Genomic DNA, 13,565 nt, shown 5'->3' on the forward strand with positions numbered 1-13,565 from the left:
GACTCGCTTTGACAGGTTAATGCTCATGCAGGAGAGCAGGCTGCTGTCATGTTGACCGGGTTGGTTGTATTTGGAGACTCTTCCTTCCTCCGGACTGATGATGTCGGTGGGACTCGCTAGTTTCGCCTGACCTCCTCTCAGCACCGCTGCTGCTGCTGCTTCATAGCCTGGCTGTTGTTGGACTCTCAGCTCGGGGTAAGTTATCTCCTTCATACCCGGCAGGTGATGTTAGTTGGGCCGAAGTTACAGTTGTAGGTCTATAGTGTCCTTTTGTCATCAAGCCGAGTAAACTTTCCTGTTTGACAGCAACTCACAGGCCACAGCACTTCAGTTAGTGGCGCTGATTTATTGAGATGCCGCTTATTGTAAGTGCTCCTGACCGTGGCTGTTCACGGTCACGATAAATAGTTTAACAGATTTAATAGTTTAACACGCTGCTGAAAAGTAGAATGGAGAGGGAAGAAATAAAAAATACACACACAGCTATGGGTAAGGAGTACTTATGTAATAGTACCTCTAGTAGTTCTCTTAAAGACTACCGGTACATGAAGCACCAAAGTGTCAGTAGCATCTTAACCATAACTCTGCAAAATGAATCTACCATTGGTAATACAGTGGTGCGTTCACGGATGTGTACACTTTATTCTATAGGAAACCGTCTCACAAATCACTTCCAGGGCAATAGACTACACTCCTAATTGTGTCATCACACACACACACCCACCCACCGGTACTGTAAAAAAAGTACAGTAAATGTATGAATGAATAATTTACTTTTGTAACATTATGCTTCATTTGGCAGCAAAGGTAATTATTACGCTTATACTAAAGAATTGCATGGTGAAACTATTAAGACTTATTATTTATTAGATACTAGCCATTCCTGAAAATAACTTCAAAATTAACATCAGTGAAAAAAGCTCTATAGCCTGGTCCTGCATCTGGTTGAAAGTTTTAAGTGTGTTGCATCTCTGACCACACCCAGTGTCACTGAAGCGTGTAGTTTCCACTTCATATCAGTTTGGCACTCAAAACGGCCCATGAGGCTTATACACATGTAAATTGTCATCTCTGTGTGGCACATAAGTAAGATACCACATATATCGTAAACCACACAGATTGGTAAACGCATATCTTACTCAGCTTATATTCCCTGAATCGAAATCGAAATTGTATTTTACAATCTCTGTGTAAAGATTAAACCGCAGCATTTCCACCTCTCGCTGCTGTTATATTATCAGCTGATAGAGCTTCACCATCATACCTGTGGCCTCATATGCTGCTTTCTCTCCATTTGAATACATTTCCCTACCCTTGGAGCTAAATAACAAGCAGCGTCAGGCAAAAATAGAGCACAGCCTGTGATGTAACCCCATCTAACAGTGGTGTAGCAGTGTACTGACTCTGTGAAGTACACATAACTATCACTGCAACTAGGTGAGGCGTTAATCCACTGGAGATGAGCAAAAGTAAGATTTTCAGATGCTGTCTCCGTAGGTTTCACTTTGGTTGCAGATTTGAGTGTGATCCAGAGGTCTGGAACCAGGCTACTGCCTCCCCACTGTGCCCATCTCTGTAGAGAACGTACTGTACTAAGGCCTCATTGGGAGAGAAATGTGAAACAGGGTCTGTGCTTCAGAGAATATCTCTTTAGGGAGCTGCAACATTAGCAACTCAGGAAACGTTTTGCCTTTTACTGTTAATTCACCAAACAACACTTTTCTTCACTCTGCATAGGAATGACAATGCACAGTGCCGGAGCGTCCCAGGACCCGTCACAGGGTACAGGGGAGCTGGTACACACACTGTCCAAAGAGACCCCCGGGTCTCCAGATGCTTCTGAGTTGGGGAGCCCACGGTGTATACCAAACTTTGACCTCCTCAACATGGTCGTGTCCTATAAGAGAATGGCTCTGTTTCTAGAACCAGTTGCAGATTCAGTGGAGCTGAGCCGCTTCCTGCTCGAGTGAGTATATGTGTGTCTGTGGTCTGTTTGAGCATCATATGATATAATTGCTTTTGGCTTTGTGTAGTAATGGCAAGAAGCCATATTTATATTGGAGTATTCAGTGTCATCTGCTTCATTTTCTAATCTCTCAGATGGAAGATGCCCCTGTGCTCACTGGTTGTCTGTATATTCCTTAATGTCTTCCTCTGCACTGTTAATGAAGGTAATATAACATTAGGCATTAATATTGATCCAACTTTTGTGTGATGTTTTAAAAGACACCTGAATAATTTATTAATGTATTGTTGTGTCTGCCTCTCTGGTGTCAGTGGGTTGGTTCTCAGTGGGTGTGGTGGCAGTGTCTGCGCCTGCTGCCTTGGGTTACCTGCAGGACAGGTGTGGGGGCAGAGCCTCAGAAGCTGAGCTCCAGAAGAGGCGCTATCATGCTGTGCACCGCAGAGACCTGCAGACAGTACATCTCACCAAACAGGAGGCCATGCTGGAAGTAAAAGACCTGTAAGACAGATGCTGCAGGGCTGCATCTAATTAGTGTTTTCATTATTGATTCATGTGATTAATTAATAAGTCTCTAAAATGTCAAATACTTGCTGATCACGATTATCTGAAGAACAAGGTGACATCCTAAAGTGTCTTGTTTTGTCTCACCAACACCAAAAAATATTCAAATGATCAAATACGAGAAGCTAAAATATGATCACGTTACATACAACACATACACATACTGGTTACAGCTTGGTACCCTGTGCTATTTTAATTTTAAACAAACAGTTTTTTTCATTCACTGTTTCTTACCAAAACATACTGTATGTTTGCAGAGCCTTTTTAAAAGAATATTTTAAACCTACATTGTTTATATGAATTTAAGCGCTTTCTCTTTTTCTAACTTTTTATTGCTGCATCGCTCCCTTTTATGGCACATTGTTATCAACTATTGCTGTGCTCTGCATCCACCCCTGACTCACTCATGCATGTGTGCCCCTGTGTGTTTCAGCTGGAGTTACAAACTCGTAAAGGGGTCGTTATCATCAAAACATTGCTGTACGGTTTCAATAGTGGGCCCAAACCCCACAGGGTACCTTATTATACCATTATAAAACGAAATGGTTTAGAAATAAGGAAATCATTCATTAATTAGAAAAGTAGACTAACTGTTGTTGAAAACATTATTTAGTTAGGTTATTTAGTCAGGTTTATAAACTACACTGGTGACATTTGCACATGGTATTTGTTCATGTATGGGTTTAGGTCTGTCTTTGTTATTGTAATGTTTGTGTTTGGTGGTGTTTCCTGTCTTCACCAGGTTGAAACACCTGGATGACATGCTGTCCTCTGCCTGTCAGTCAGCAGAAGCTTTTTACAAAGTCCTGTACTGGGATAATCACACCAAGTCAACAAGGTCTGCATCTGCACACACACACACAGTCACACAGAACTGTATCACCTGAATTTGAGTAATCATCAGTCATTGATCATTAGTAATGTTCTGCTTGAGGACAACGCAACAAATCGGTTATTTGTTGTGCAGATGTTAGCATTTGCCACATTCACACAGGTATTAGTTAGCGTTAACTAATACTGGTAAGAAATGTAAATGGAATGTAAACTACTATAGTGGCTGATCAATCTCTCACATGGTTTGCATGTGACCTGACATTTGTAACATTTCCCTCCAGGTTTTATGGAGGGATGTTAATAGTGGTGTGTCTGCTCTATGTCGCTCCTGTGGGCTGGGTGCTCGCTGGGCTCAACAGCGCCATCTTCCTGTGGAACAGAGACTTCTGCAGAGGTCAGTTTACCCTGTCTGAAAGAAGCAAGGATAAACGCAAACTGTTATTTAACAATGTAAAGCTAAAGGAAAATGTTGTTTCCCCTGTGCTTCCAGTTTTGTTCGACCTTAGGAAGCTCTTCCACTTGGGCCACACCAAGGCCACAGAAGGGCTGAGTGAGGAACAGCAACAAAGCAACTTGCTGGACCGGACCCCCACACCAACTAGTCTGGAGGTGAGAGAAAGGAGTGGGAAGTGGAGAAAAGTGTGTGTAGCTTAAATACTGACAGAATCTGTGTTTGTAATTTACATTAAAAGCAACCATGGCTGTAAGCTTCTTATCCAGTTTATCCCATGCTCTCAATGTATTTATCCAGTAACGTAACATAAATCCATGCATGGATTTTCTCCATCCATCTATGGAACCACTTTTTTATGGTGATATTCTATTCTCTGGCAAGGGCAGGAGTGTGAGCTCAGATAAATATGACTTCATCTGTCCAAAGGACTCTGGGTCACAACAAGGCAACAGTGAACTGAAAGCTGCACTGATAAAAACAAATATAATTTTCTATAATTTTATTCTACAGCTTGGTTGGATCAGTTATAACCTGACCACTATCCAAGGTGCTGATCCTTGGACCACCACTAATGCGGGATCTGTCTGTTTTATACCCTATAATATAGTATTTATATATTGACTAGTGTGTGTTTGTGTTTGTGTGCCTGTGTGTGTTTGATGAAAGGACCTGTCTCCTGGAAGTGTGGAGGAGGCTGAGGAAGCAGAACCTGATGATGAATTTAAGGATGCCATTGAGGTAAATGCATCTAAACCCATATGCCCACATTTGAATGACATCTTTTCATGTTCCCCCAAATCTGGCTGCCTTTGTCCAATTTTTACGATATCAGATGTGATGCGAACATCTCATATTTCTTCTTAGATTGATGATAAAAGACGCATTAGGAATAAAATAAGCATCACAGCTTGGGCAATACATGTATTAGATTTGTTGCAGAGAGTTCAATGAGAGGAGGACACTGCTCACATGTCTATACAGTAAACACTGTATGTAGCAGGAGCCGGCAGCTGGCTAGCTTAGCTTAGCATAAAGACTGGAAACGGCTATCCTGGCTCTAATTACCATGTTGTATCATGTTTGTTTAATCTGTGTAAAAAAAACAATTTGTGGATTACATATGGGACTTTAATTAAACAAAACAAAATATTAGGTTTTAATTAGTGAATTTTAAAGGTGCTGGTTGGTGGATTTTGTTACTGTTGGCCATGCTTACTTTTTCCCCCTGTTTCCAGTCTTTGCGCTAAGCTAAGGTAAAGGTCCCCTGGCTCCAGCTTCGTATTTAGATTGCAGATATGAGAGTGGTATCGCTCTTCTCATCTAACTCTCAGCAAGAAAGTGAATAAGCATATTTGAACTAGTTGCCACTAATTGTCCAACCAATCTTTGGTTATAAGTAAAACAAAAGTGGCTGGTGACTTTGTAAACAGTCTTTTTCTACCTCCTATTTACAAATTTGAAACATTGTTGGAGATTGCCATCACTGTGTGGAAAAAAATATTTTTCATACTTCCTGTTTTTTCTCTGCTGTCCTCTTAAATCAGGAACATTCAGTTTCGCTGCAGGTGAGTGTTGCCCCCTTGTGTTTAGAAGAGGTTAGTGCCACTGCCACCCAGTAAACTATAGAACAACTTGACACATGAGCAACAACTTCATGTGTCGTTAAGCTTGTCAGATCCTTGTGGTTTAGATCTTGCTTTGCTCTTTGAAGCACGGGTTTGGGTTTGTTCCTTTCTTGTCGCACTGAATATGAGTGTCTGTCAGTAACATTGTTCTCATGTGTTGTTCTGCATCCTGATAAGGAGACCCCTTTGGTCTTAGTGGTAAGTGGATTTCCCAATGCCTCCCATCCATCCTTTCTGCGCCTTCATATGTTTGTTCCCTCGGCGTGATAGTGAGTTATGTGATAGTGATACATAACACTGTAATTAACAGGCCCATAATTGTCGTCTTTAATAATCCCCTCATTCATGGTCATTAATTTCTAGTCTGCATGACTGGCATTGTTCATGACACATCTTACATTAGTGAAATCAGCTTTTCACTCCTCAAATCATATTGACTAAGTAGTGGTTTGAAGTGTGTGTGTGTGTGTGTGTGTGTGTGTGTGTGTGTGTGTGTGTGTGTGTGTGTGTGTGTGTGTTGATTAAAAGCATACTATAGCCTCATTGAAGAGTTTTGCATAGAGGCATATTGTTTGTTTGATCACATGTGCTACATCAGAGAGTTGGTGCATAATAGCATATATATTTTAGAGTTTCTGATCGTAGTTGTTGCCTTCTCCTTTTTGAGTATCTGCTTTTCAACACACAGCACGCTGAAACAGGTCATCCTGTTCCCAAAAAGTCCTGATTGTTGAAGGTGGATGGATTTTTTTAGCATGAGCAATACTTTTCTTTGTCCTCTTACTCTCTGGTCCTCTTGTACCGCTCTATGAAGTTAAAGTTGTGCATTTCAGTGAATTAGGTTGTACTAACTTAATTACCCAGCTCTTGGTCTCCAGGAAGTAGGGGGATAGACTATTTAACAACTATTTTTAATGGAACATCTAGATGGTCATAGAGGTATAAACAACACTTATTTCTTCATAGGCTCGTTATTAGAAGGATAAAATGATTCATATTGGTTGTGTGTGGGGTTTGATGTTCTTATGTTTGGCAAATAGGTCAAGCACAGCTGTATAAGCATGCTTGCATTTTTCCTGTAAATGCATGTATTTTCCACCTGTGTCTGTCTCCCTGGTAATCCTACTACTTGCCATCAACCTGCTTGATTTACTTGCCAAACATTTATTAGTCAAACTGTTGTTTAGCCACACTGCTGAGTTTGGCTCCGTTTCCCAGTGAGGTTTCCAAACCCCTCCACATCAACTCCTATTACTGTAGGTTATACAGCACATAACTACCTTTTTATTTGTTCATCCCCCTCCTCCCTCCTCCTCCTCCCTCTCCCTCAGGAGGATGACGATGGGCCTCTTGGAGCCCCGGAGTACGATACCATCTCTGAAAATGGTCTCTTGAGCCGCAACGAACCAATACGCAGCAAGGTGTCCAAACTGACGGAGAAACTGCGCAAACGCTACCCCACCACCAGCACAGGTCAGTCTGCTCTGACTCATCCACTGATTTCATTCCTCCTATTACACTTGAGGGATGAAAGAGGAGTCTCATATCTTAGCTCTGAACAGATACATTTTATCTCATATTTCATGATGCTTCGTTTTCATTATAGTACTTATCATTATGTCTTTCTCTGTCTCCAAAGGCAACTGTTCTAGCTGCAATGCTGTCTTCTCAGTGCTGAAGAAAAGGGTGAGACTGAAAACTTGTGACAAGAGTCTGAGATATATTTAGGCATCACGTCATCATCACATTTAATTTTGTCTTACTTTTCTGTTGGTGTGAGCTTCAACACAATGTCTCTTCTTATTGCAGAGGAACTGCAGTAACTGTGGCAACAGCTTCTGTTCTCGATGCTGTTCCTTTAAGGTGCTGAGATCTTGCATGGGGGCAACAGGTAAGGAGGGAAAAATATTGGATCATTGTAACATTTTATTATTCTACAGATTGATCAAAATGTGTTTGATAGCTGCATCGTGTCACATTATTACACCTCTGTTCCTCTTACTCGTCTGTTCTCTGACTGATGATCTAATTCTTTTATTATTGTTTCTTCTTCAGCTCCAGAGGCCCAGAGAGAGACCGTGTTTGTTTGTGCTGCCTGTAATTCTCTTCTCATCAAGTTACAGTGAAGATGGCATGTCGGTTTTGTCTCCCGGTGCCCAGTGGGAGGTCACTCACTGTTTGCCCCCAAGCCCTTCACCAAGTTACTGAAACCCTCACACATGCCTTGGTTTTCATGTTAAGGCACTTAATATCTGTCAAGATACCTCCTGTGTTGAACTCCAAGACCCTGCCATGCCTTTTCCTGCTGCATCCCTCCTTAGCTACTGTGATATGTTACATATTTCCTGTTTGAACTCTCAGTGAAGAACTGGACATTATGAATCAATGAGACTTAATACAGATTATAATGGCTCCAAAATCAAAGGATCTTGTTGTTTCCCTTGCTGAGCAGAGGGAAGTAAAAAGCATGCACAGTGGAGGTCAGGATGCTGATGCTGACGGGTGATGCAAATAATCCTATTGGATGTCAGTGGTTTTGCTTTTACATGCTTTGCCTCCACCTGAATGTTGATACCTTCAGCCCTGTGTAGCAGTTTAACTTTGCTGTAATGCTGAGAGGACTTTTCTGTACGATCAAGACTAAGGCAGTATTCATGCAAAACAGAATGTGAATGGCTATGTGACAAAAGAGGCTCTGCGTTTAGACTTGATTGCTGCAGCGTGTGGAGGCTTACCATCTAAATTTTTTTTCACACAGATTTGTTCATTGTCCTCCAATACACTGTAGGTGGTCAACAATGTCATGTGATCAGTTCTCAGTTTGTCCAACTTTTCAAGGCCAGTGATTTTGGTGTACTTCATGTTTCATTGATTACATCTGCCCCCAGTGCAACCTGCATTTCTGTATACTACCCATGTGGGTATTCACGTTATTTACCAGACCTAAAATCCAGAATAATTCTATGGGATCAAACTGAAAATGCATGGCCTGCAATGAATCCCATCACATTTCTGCCAAACTGCTGGTGATGGTGTACTGGAGGGCTGTGAAGTTTGACAAACCAGCCTGTTCTGCTTTGAGGGATCAAACTGATGCTTCATTCTGGTTGATGTTTTTTTTCCCTGTGTGGACATGTCAAACCGGCTTTTTTTGGAGTAATTCAACAGCCTAAAAGACCAGATTTCCCTGCAGCCCAAGCTTTTCTGTTAATCGGATCAAAGTCAACCCAACTGGATTAAATTCATTTGAACAGACTGAGAAACCACCTGAAACTGTCATCAGAGCCTCACACCCTTGCAAGCAGGACTTAAAAGAATTAATGTGGAGGCATTATAGCCCAAAAGGTGGCTCTTGATGGCAAAGTTGTTTTAATCATGGTTTGGACACGGATGATTGTAACTGTTTGCTTTGCTTTTATTGTAATTGTAAAATAACTGTTAGTGTTAATTGTTCTACCATATCTAATATATTTAATTTAAAATCCAGAAACTGCAAATGATTATTTGACCTAATGATGAAGTTTGTATATATTGCCCCTTATTTTATGGTTGAAACATGCTATCATTGAAATAAACTCTGATGATTTAATTAATTTAAAGTGACAACTGTTAAGTATATTCTTCTTGTGCTTTTGCCTCTGAAGGATGGAAGCATTGAAAAGCCATAATCAATTGAAATTATAGGCCACTAAATACCTTTACCTTTTTAAATTGCACAACTTCTGATTCAAATTATCCTCTGGAACATATTAACATATTTTATTACTATAAGCTATTTAGTATCAACATTAAGTTTTGGATAGTGATTAAATTTCACACAATAGCTATTGATTTTCTTATAAGACTAAAATCCTTAAAGCTGCTCTTATGAATATTTTTATATTAACAGTGGATCAAATGAGTATGTGTAATGTGAAAGGTGTTGCTTGTAGCCACCACAGTATATCTGTGGTTCCCCTCAACTCTGGTGTGTTAATCTTTCAGCTCATTTTTTGGTTTTGTCTCGTAGCTCTAATCAGCATTGCTTCCAGATGCAGCAGCTTTTTCTGCCAAGAAAGAGCTCTGATAAACCAAATGTACCCTGCTCAGCACCAAACAGCAGACACAGTTAGCAACTAGCTGGTGAGAAGGGCATTCAGCAGCTAAAGGGCCAGATATGGAGTTGGTGAAGACAAAAACGGACCTAAAAGGTCAATGAATATTGCATTTACTTTCACCAGGTGGTCAGAAGTATGACTGCAAATGATTGTTACTGTTGTCCTGTAACTTATGCACGTGTAAACAGTAAACTGTTTGCTAACAGGTTTGCTGATAATAGGTCAGTTTAAGGCCTTTCTTTGCTCCCACACAGCAGGTCTTTTTAACAGAAAACACGTTTTAATGTCACAGTAGGAAAAGCATGAGCAAAATGATCAAATTAACGATAGCTGAATTATATTTAGCTGCTTTGGTTTCATGGCCCAGGATTTTGGGCATGTTGGCTCGCTGTCACATTGTCATGCTTTATAGGGACACTTGAATACAACAGAGCCATTGTTAATGTTATTCATAAGACCTTTTATTACAGGTTAAAATATTAATTCAGTCCAAACTCATGTGAGACCGGAGAAAAGCAGAATTAATGTGATGACCTAAACCTGTACTTGTGTTAGCCCCGCCCCTCCCTTCTCCTCCTCCCCCCTCCCCGCTCCTCCAATCCGTCCCTGTGTCCCAGTAAAGCAATTTCAGCGCATGCAGGGACTCGTCCCTACGGCCACGGATGGCAACATGGCGACAGAGGTAAGACTGGCGATATTATCGGTTTAATATCCTGCTCAGGTCTCGACCACCACCACAAACAGCTGTATTGTGTAGTCATTTGAATAAAACGGGCGCGGGTGCAGTTAACATGGCCAGAGAGGGCATTCAGGCTGCGCACGGTTAAACTGTGAATCAGTTGCGGCTCACTTGAATCAGGATTGACGACCGTGTCCTACATTATTATGCCAGTTTCGTCCGAGGGTTATTCGCTTTTCTGTTTCTCTTTTCTGTAAGCGTTCTGGCATTTTAAAGAAAAAAAAAAAACATTATCGGGAAATTTGAAAGTCAACTGCGCTTCATGGAAACAGAAATGTGGCAGAAACAGCGGATCACCGTGTGGTCCTCTCCTCGCGATGTTAAGCTGTTTTGGTGAAAGCAGATCTGTTTTTGTCTGTTCAGACGCCCCGTTAATCCGGTGACAGGCCACTGTGTTGACCAGTGACCACACACACACACACACACACACACACACACACACACACACACACACACACACGCACACACACGGAGGAACAGCGTTCAGCACCATGGACAGAAGCCACGCCGCCCCGACGTCACTCACTGCTCCTCTAGCCTCTTTCGACTCCGTGCTGTTGTAAATGCTGAAATTACAAGAGTTGTGAAAGAGAAAAAAAAATGTGGATGGCTTTTTATCAGTCTGCCTCATCTTGTTCCACCTGATCGATCTGTTGTGAGCTGTAGTGAAATGTTCCGTCTCCTGCAAGCTATGCTTCCCTGTTAGACTAGAGAGAAAAAGAGGGGGAGAATGAAAGTGTGTGTGTGTGTGTAGAAGATAGTATGTCCAATGCTGGGCTGCGCTCCAACAGACAACAAGGCAGAAATGAGCGCAGACACTGAGCTACAGAGTGATTGATCACATCTTGTCTACATCTCCTCTATCATGCTACACTTCCAAATCAGCCTCTGTTTGTACACATTGCCAGTGAAGAGGTGCACAGAGGGGTGTAGCTCTGTCTCTCTCTGGGGGCTCATTAAAGAGATACTGTATTAACCCTTACCGTCCTGTGTGTGTGTGTGTGTGTGTGACCTGACCTCCTCAGTTCCACAACCTGCAGGAGTTGAGGCACAGTGCATCTCTGGCCAACAAAGTCTTCATCCAGAGAGACTACAGTGAAGGAACCACCTGCAAGTTTCAGACCAAGTTCCCCTCTGAGCTGGAGAGCAGGGTGAGGAGACAGAAGCCTGTAACTCAGGCGTTTAGCTGATTAACAAAATTAATCTGTAACTGCAAATAAATAATAGATAGATCTAGATAAATGATTAATCATCTACGTTTATTTTTCAAAATATGTTATTTGAATATGTTGGTTAGAGAGAGAGAACTTTCAGTGGGCATGTTTTACTATTTCTGGGTATTTAATAGACCAAACAAATAATTAAACCATTGAGGGAATAATTGCCAGATTGTTAGTGGCCGCCTCAATTCACAGCTATGGTTGCAATGTCATTTAAAATAAAGAAATTTAAAAAAAAAATACAGACAGAATGATGATTGGGTGAATTACCCCTTCTTTTTTCCATGCTTTACCCATTTTATCACTGTACAGAATTCCTTTACTCATGACTCTGTCCTGCATTCGTCTCCAGATTGAGCGGACACTGTTTGAAGACACTGTGAAGACTCTGAATAACTACTATGCAGAGGCAGAAAAGATTGGAGGACAGTCCTACCTGGAGGGCTGTCTGGCCTGCGCTACAGCATATCTCATCTTCCTCTGCATGGAGACACGTTACGAGAAGGTCAGACTGGCGATCTCAAAGTTGATGCATTTTAATGTTTTCAGGGGAAGTGATGAACATCTCATAATTTTTTTGTTTCATTTTTCTTGTTCTGTGTGTTAGGTGTTGAAGAAGATAGCCAAGTACATTCAGGAGCAGAATGAGAAGATCTATGCTCCCAGGGGTCTGCTCATCACAGATCCCATAGAGAGGGGAATGCGGGTCGTATCCTTGCTCAGTGTTTGAGGTGTATGACTTTTGTTTTCTGTTTAATGAAAACAGTAGTGAAGTATTGGTCCCTAACTACTTTCACCAGATAGAGATTTCCATCTATGAAGACCGGGGCTCCAGTGGCTCCAGCTCAGGGAGCAGCTCTGTGTCCGGCAGCACTGCTCGATGACTGGGTACTTCCTGATCACCATGTCCCCCTGATCACTCACAGCCCCGGAGGAGAAGTTAGGACAATGATACCACTCCTGTTCCAATACTTAGCACACACATCCCTCACCTATGCTCACACAAAGGATTTTCTAGCTTTGTTTTTTTTTTTTTTTTGTCATCACATGCTTAAATTGTTAAAGCTTTTTTCACAGTGAACGCTTCAAACACGCACTTTAGTAGTTTCCTGCAAAGTGATGTGCATGCACACTGACACAGTCATGTTTGGAAGCAATGTCTAAATGAAAAGAAAAAAAAAACTAGCTGGTAATACTTTGTGTGATTGCACCATTACCTTCCTTCCTGTCTTGTCTGGTGGGTGACAAAAATGATGGAAGGAAGTGAGAAAAAAATGGAGGAGGTGTTGTGACAGGAGTGAAGACCACAAGCCTCACCAAACCTCATACCTCAGCCACCACAGCTGCACCATGTAGTCCGGATCAGCCCCAGCTGCACCCTGACCCCACCGGACCAACTAGGAAACTGGACACATCACCATTAACCCTGCACACCACCGGACAACAGCTTGTAAAGATGTTATCTGTGGCTCAACTGAGTTTCCAGATTTTAGCAAATGTAAAAAGTATGTACAACTGTTTGAGCAGGGCACCACAAAGTTTCACCTTCCCAGAGCGCAGATTAACTGTACGAAGAAGCTCTTCCTCCATCACCTCCGCTGTAAATCATGCTGTCTGGTAGCAGATGAATGTCATTCAGCCCGTCCATGTCTATAATGTAGCAGATCTTCCATATCTCTCACATGAAGCTAATTAGACACACAAACACGGACACATGCACAAACCTAAGTACTAACCTCTTGGTTTCAAGTAGAGACCAACTTTTCCTAAATTTTGATTATGCAAAGACATACTGTGCATTGAATGCAACAGTAAGTAGACTGAGGATGGGTCAAAAAGTCTTCCTGAATCTTACCTGTAGTGTTTTAAAATACACCAACCCTTCCTTGATTCCTGAACAAACTTCCAAAGAACAATACCTGCCAAAAACTGGCTCAAAAATGTGAATGTGTCTTTTATTTTGGTGACATTGTGTGCAAGAACAAACTTTCGTACTGCTTGTTGTTTGATACACATGGCAATGAGGTATATATGACTGGTGTCAAATAAATACCGTTTCATCACAGCTG

At 41.6% G+C, this 13,565-nt stretch overlaps 2 protein-coding genes across 4 annotated transcripts; both read left to right on the plus strand.

Annotated features, from left to right (window-relative positions):
- Window positions 1–6: 6 nt before the first annotated feature.
- Window positions 7–9,039, plus strand: zfyve27 (zinc finger, FYVE domain containing 27). 3 transcript variants are annotated; one of them, XM_023411856.2, is made up of 14 exons: window positions 7–195; window positions 1,738–1,966; window positions 2,101–2,171; window positions 2,278–2,464; window positions 3,270–3,365; window positions 3,643–3,755; window positions 3,852–3,970; window positions 4,482–4,553; window positions 5,360–5,380; window positions 5,618–5,638; window positions 6,772–6,913; window positions 7,080–7,126; window positions 7,250–7,331; window positions 7,496–9,039. In XM_023411856.2, exons 2-14 carry the CDS (start codon window positions 1,740–1,742, stop codon window positions 7,564–7,566), a joined length of 1,269 nt encoding a protein of 422 aa, XP_023267624.1. In that variant the 5' UTR covers window positions 7–195; window positions 1,738–1,739; the 3' UTR covers window positions 7,567–9,039. The 3 variants fall into 3 exon arrangements, with proteins under 3 accessions (XP_023267624.1, XP_023267625.1, XP_023267627.1); XM_023411857.2 differs by lacking the exon at window positions 5,618–5,638; XM_023411859.2 differs by lacking the exons at window positions 5,360–5,380; window positions 5,618–5,638.
- Window positions 9,040–10,131: 1,092 nt separating this feature from the next.
- Window positions 10,132–13,561, plus strand: golga7ba (golgin A7 family, member Ba). Its single transcript, XM_023411855.2, has 5 exons — window positions 10,132–10,219; window positions 11,302–11,427; window positions 11,849–12,001; window positions 12,104–12,205; window positions 12,297–13,561. Exons 1-5 carry the CDS (start codon window positions 10,172–10,174, stop codon window positions 12,378–12,380), a joined length of 513 nt encoding a protein of 170 aa, XP_023267623.1. The 5' UTR covers window positions 10,132–10,171; the 3' UTR covers window positions 12,381–13,561.
- The last annotated feature ends 4 nt before the right edge of the window (window positions 13,562–13,565 follow it).

Source organism: Seriola lalandi, unplaced genomic scaffold (genome assembly GCF_002814215.2).
Source record: "Seriola lalandi dorsalis isolate HSWRI2012SDOR001 ecotype SW California unplaced genomic scaffold, Sedor1 jcf7180002054471, whole genome shotgun sequence".
Lineage (NCBI taxonomy): Eukaryota > Metazoa > Chordata > Actinopteri > Carangiformes > Carangidae > Seriola > Seriola lalandi.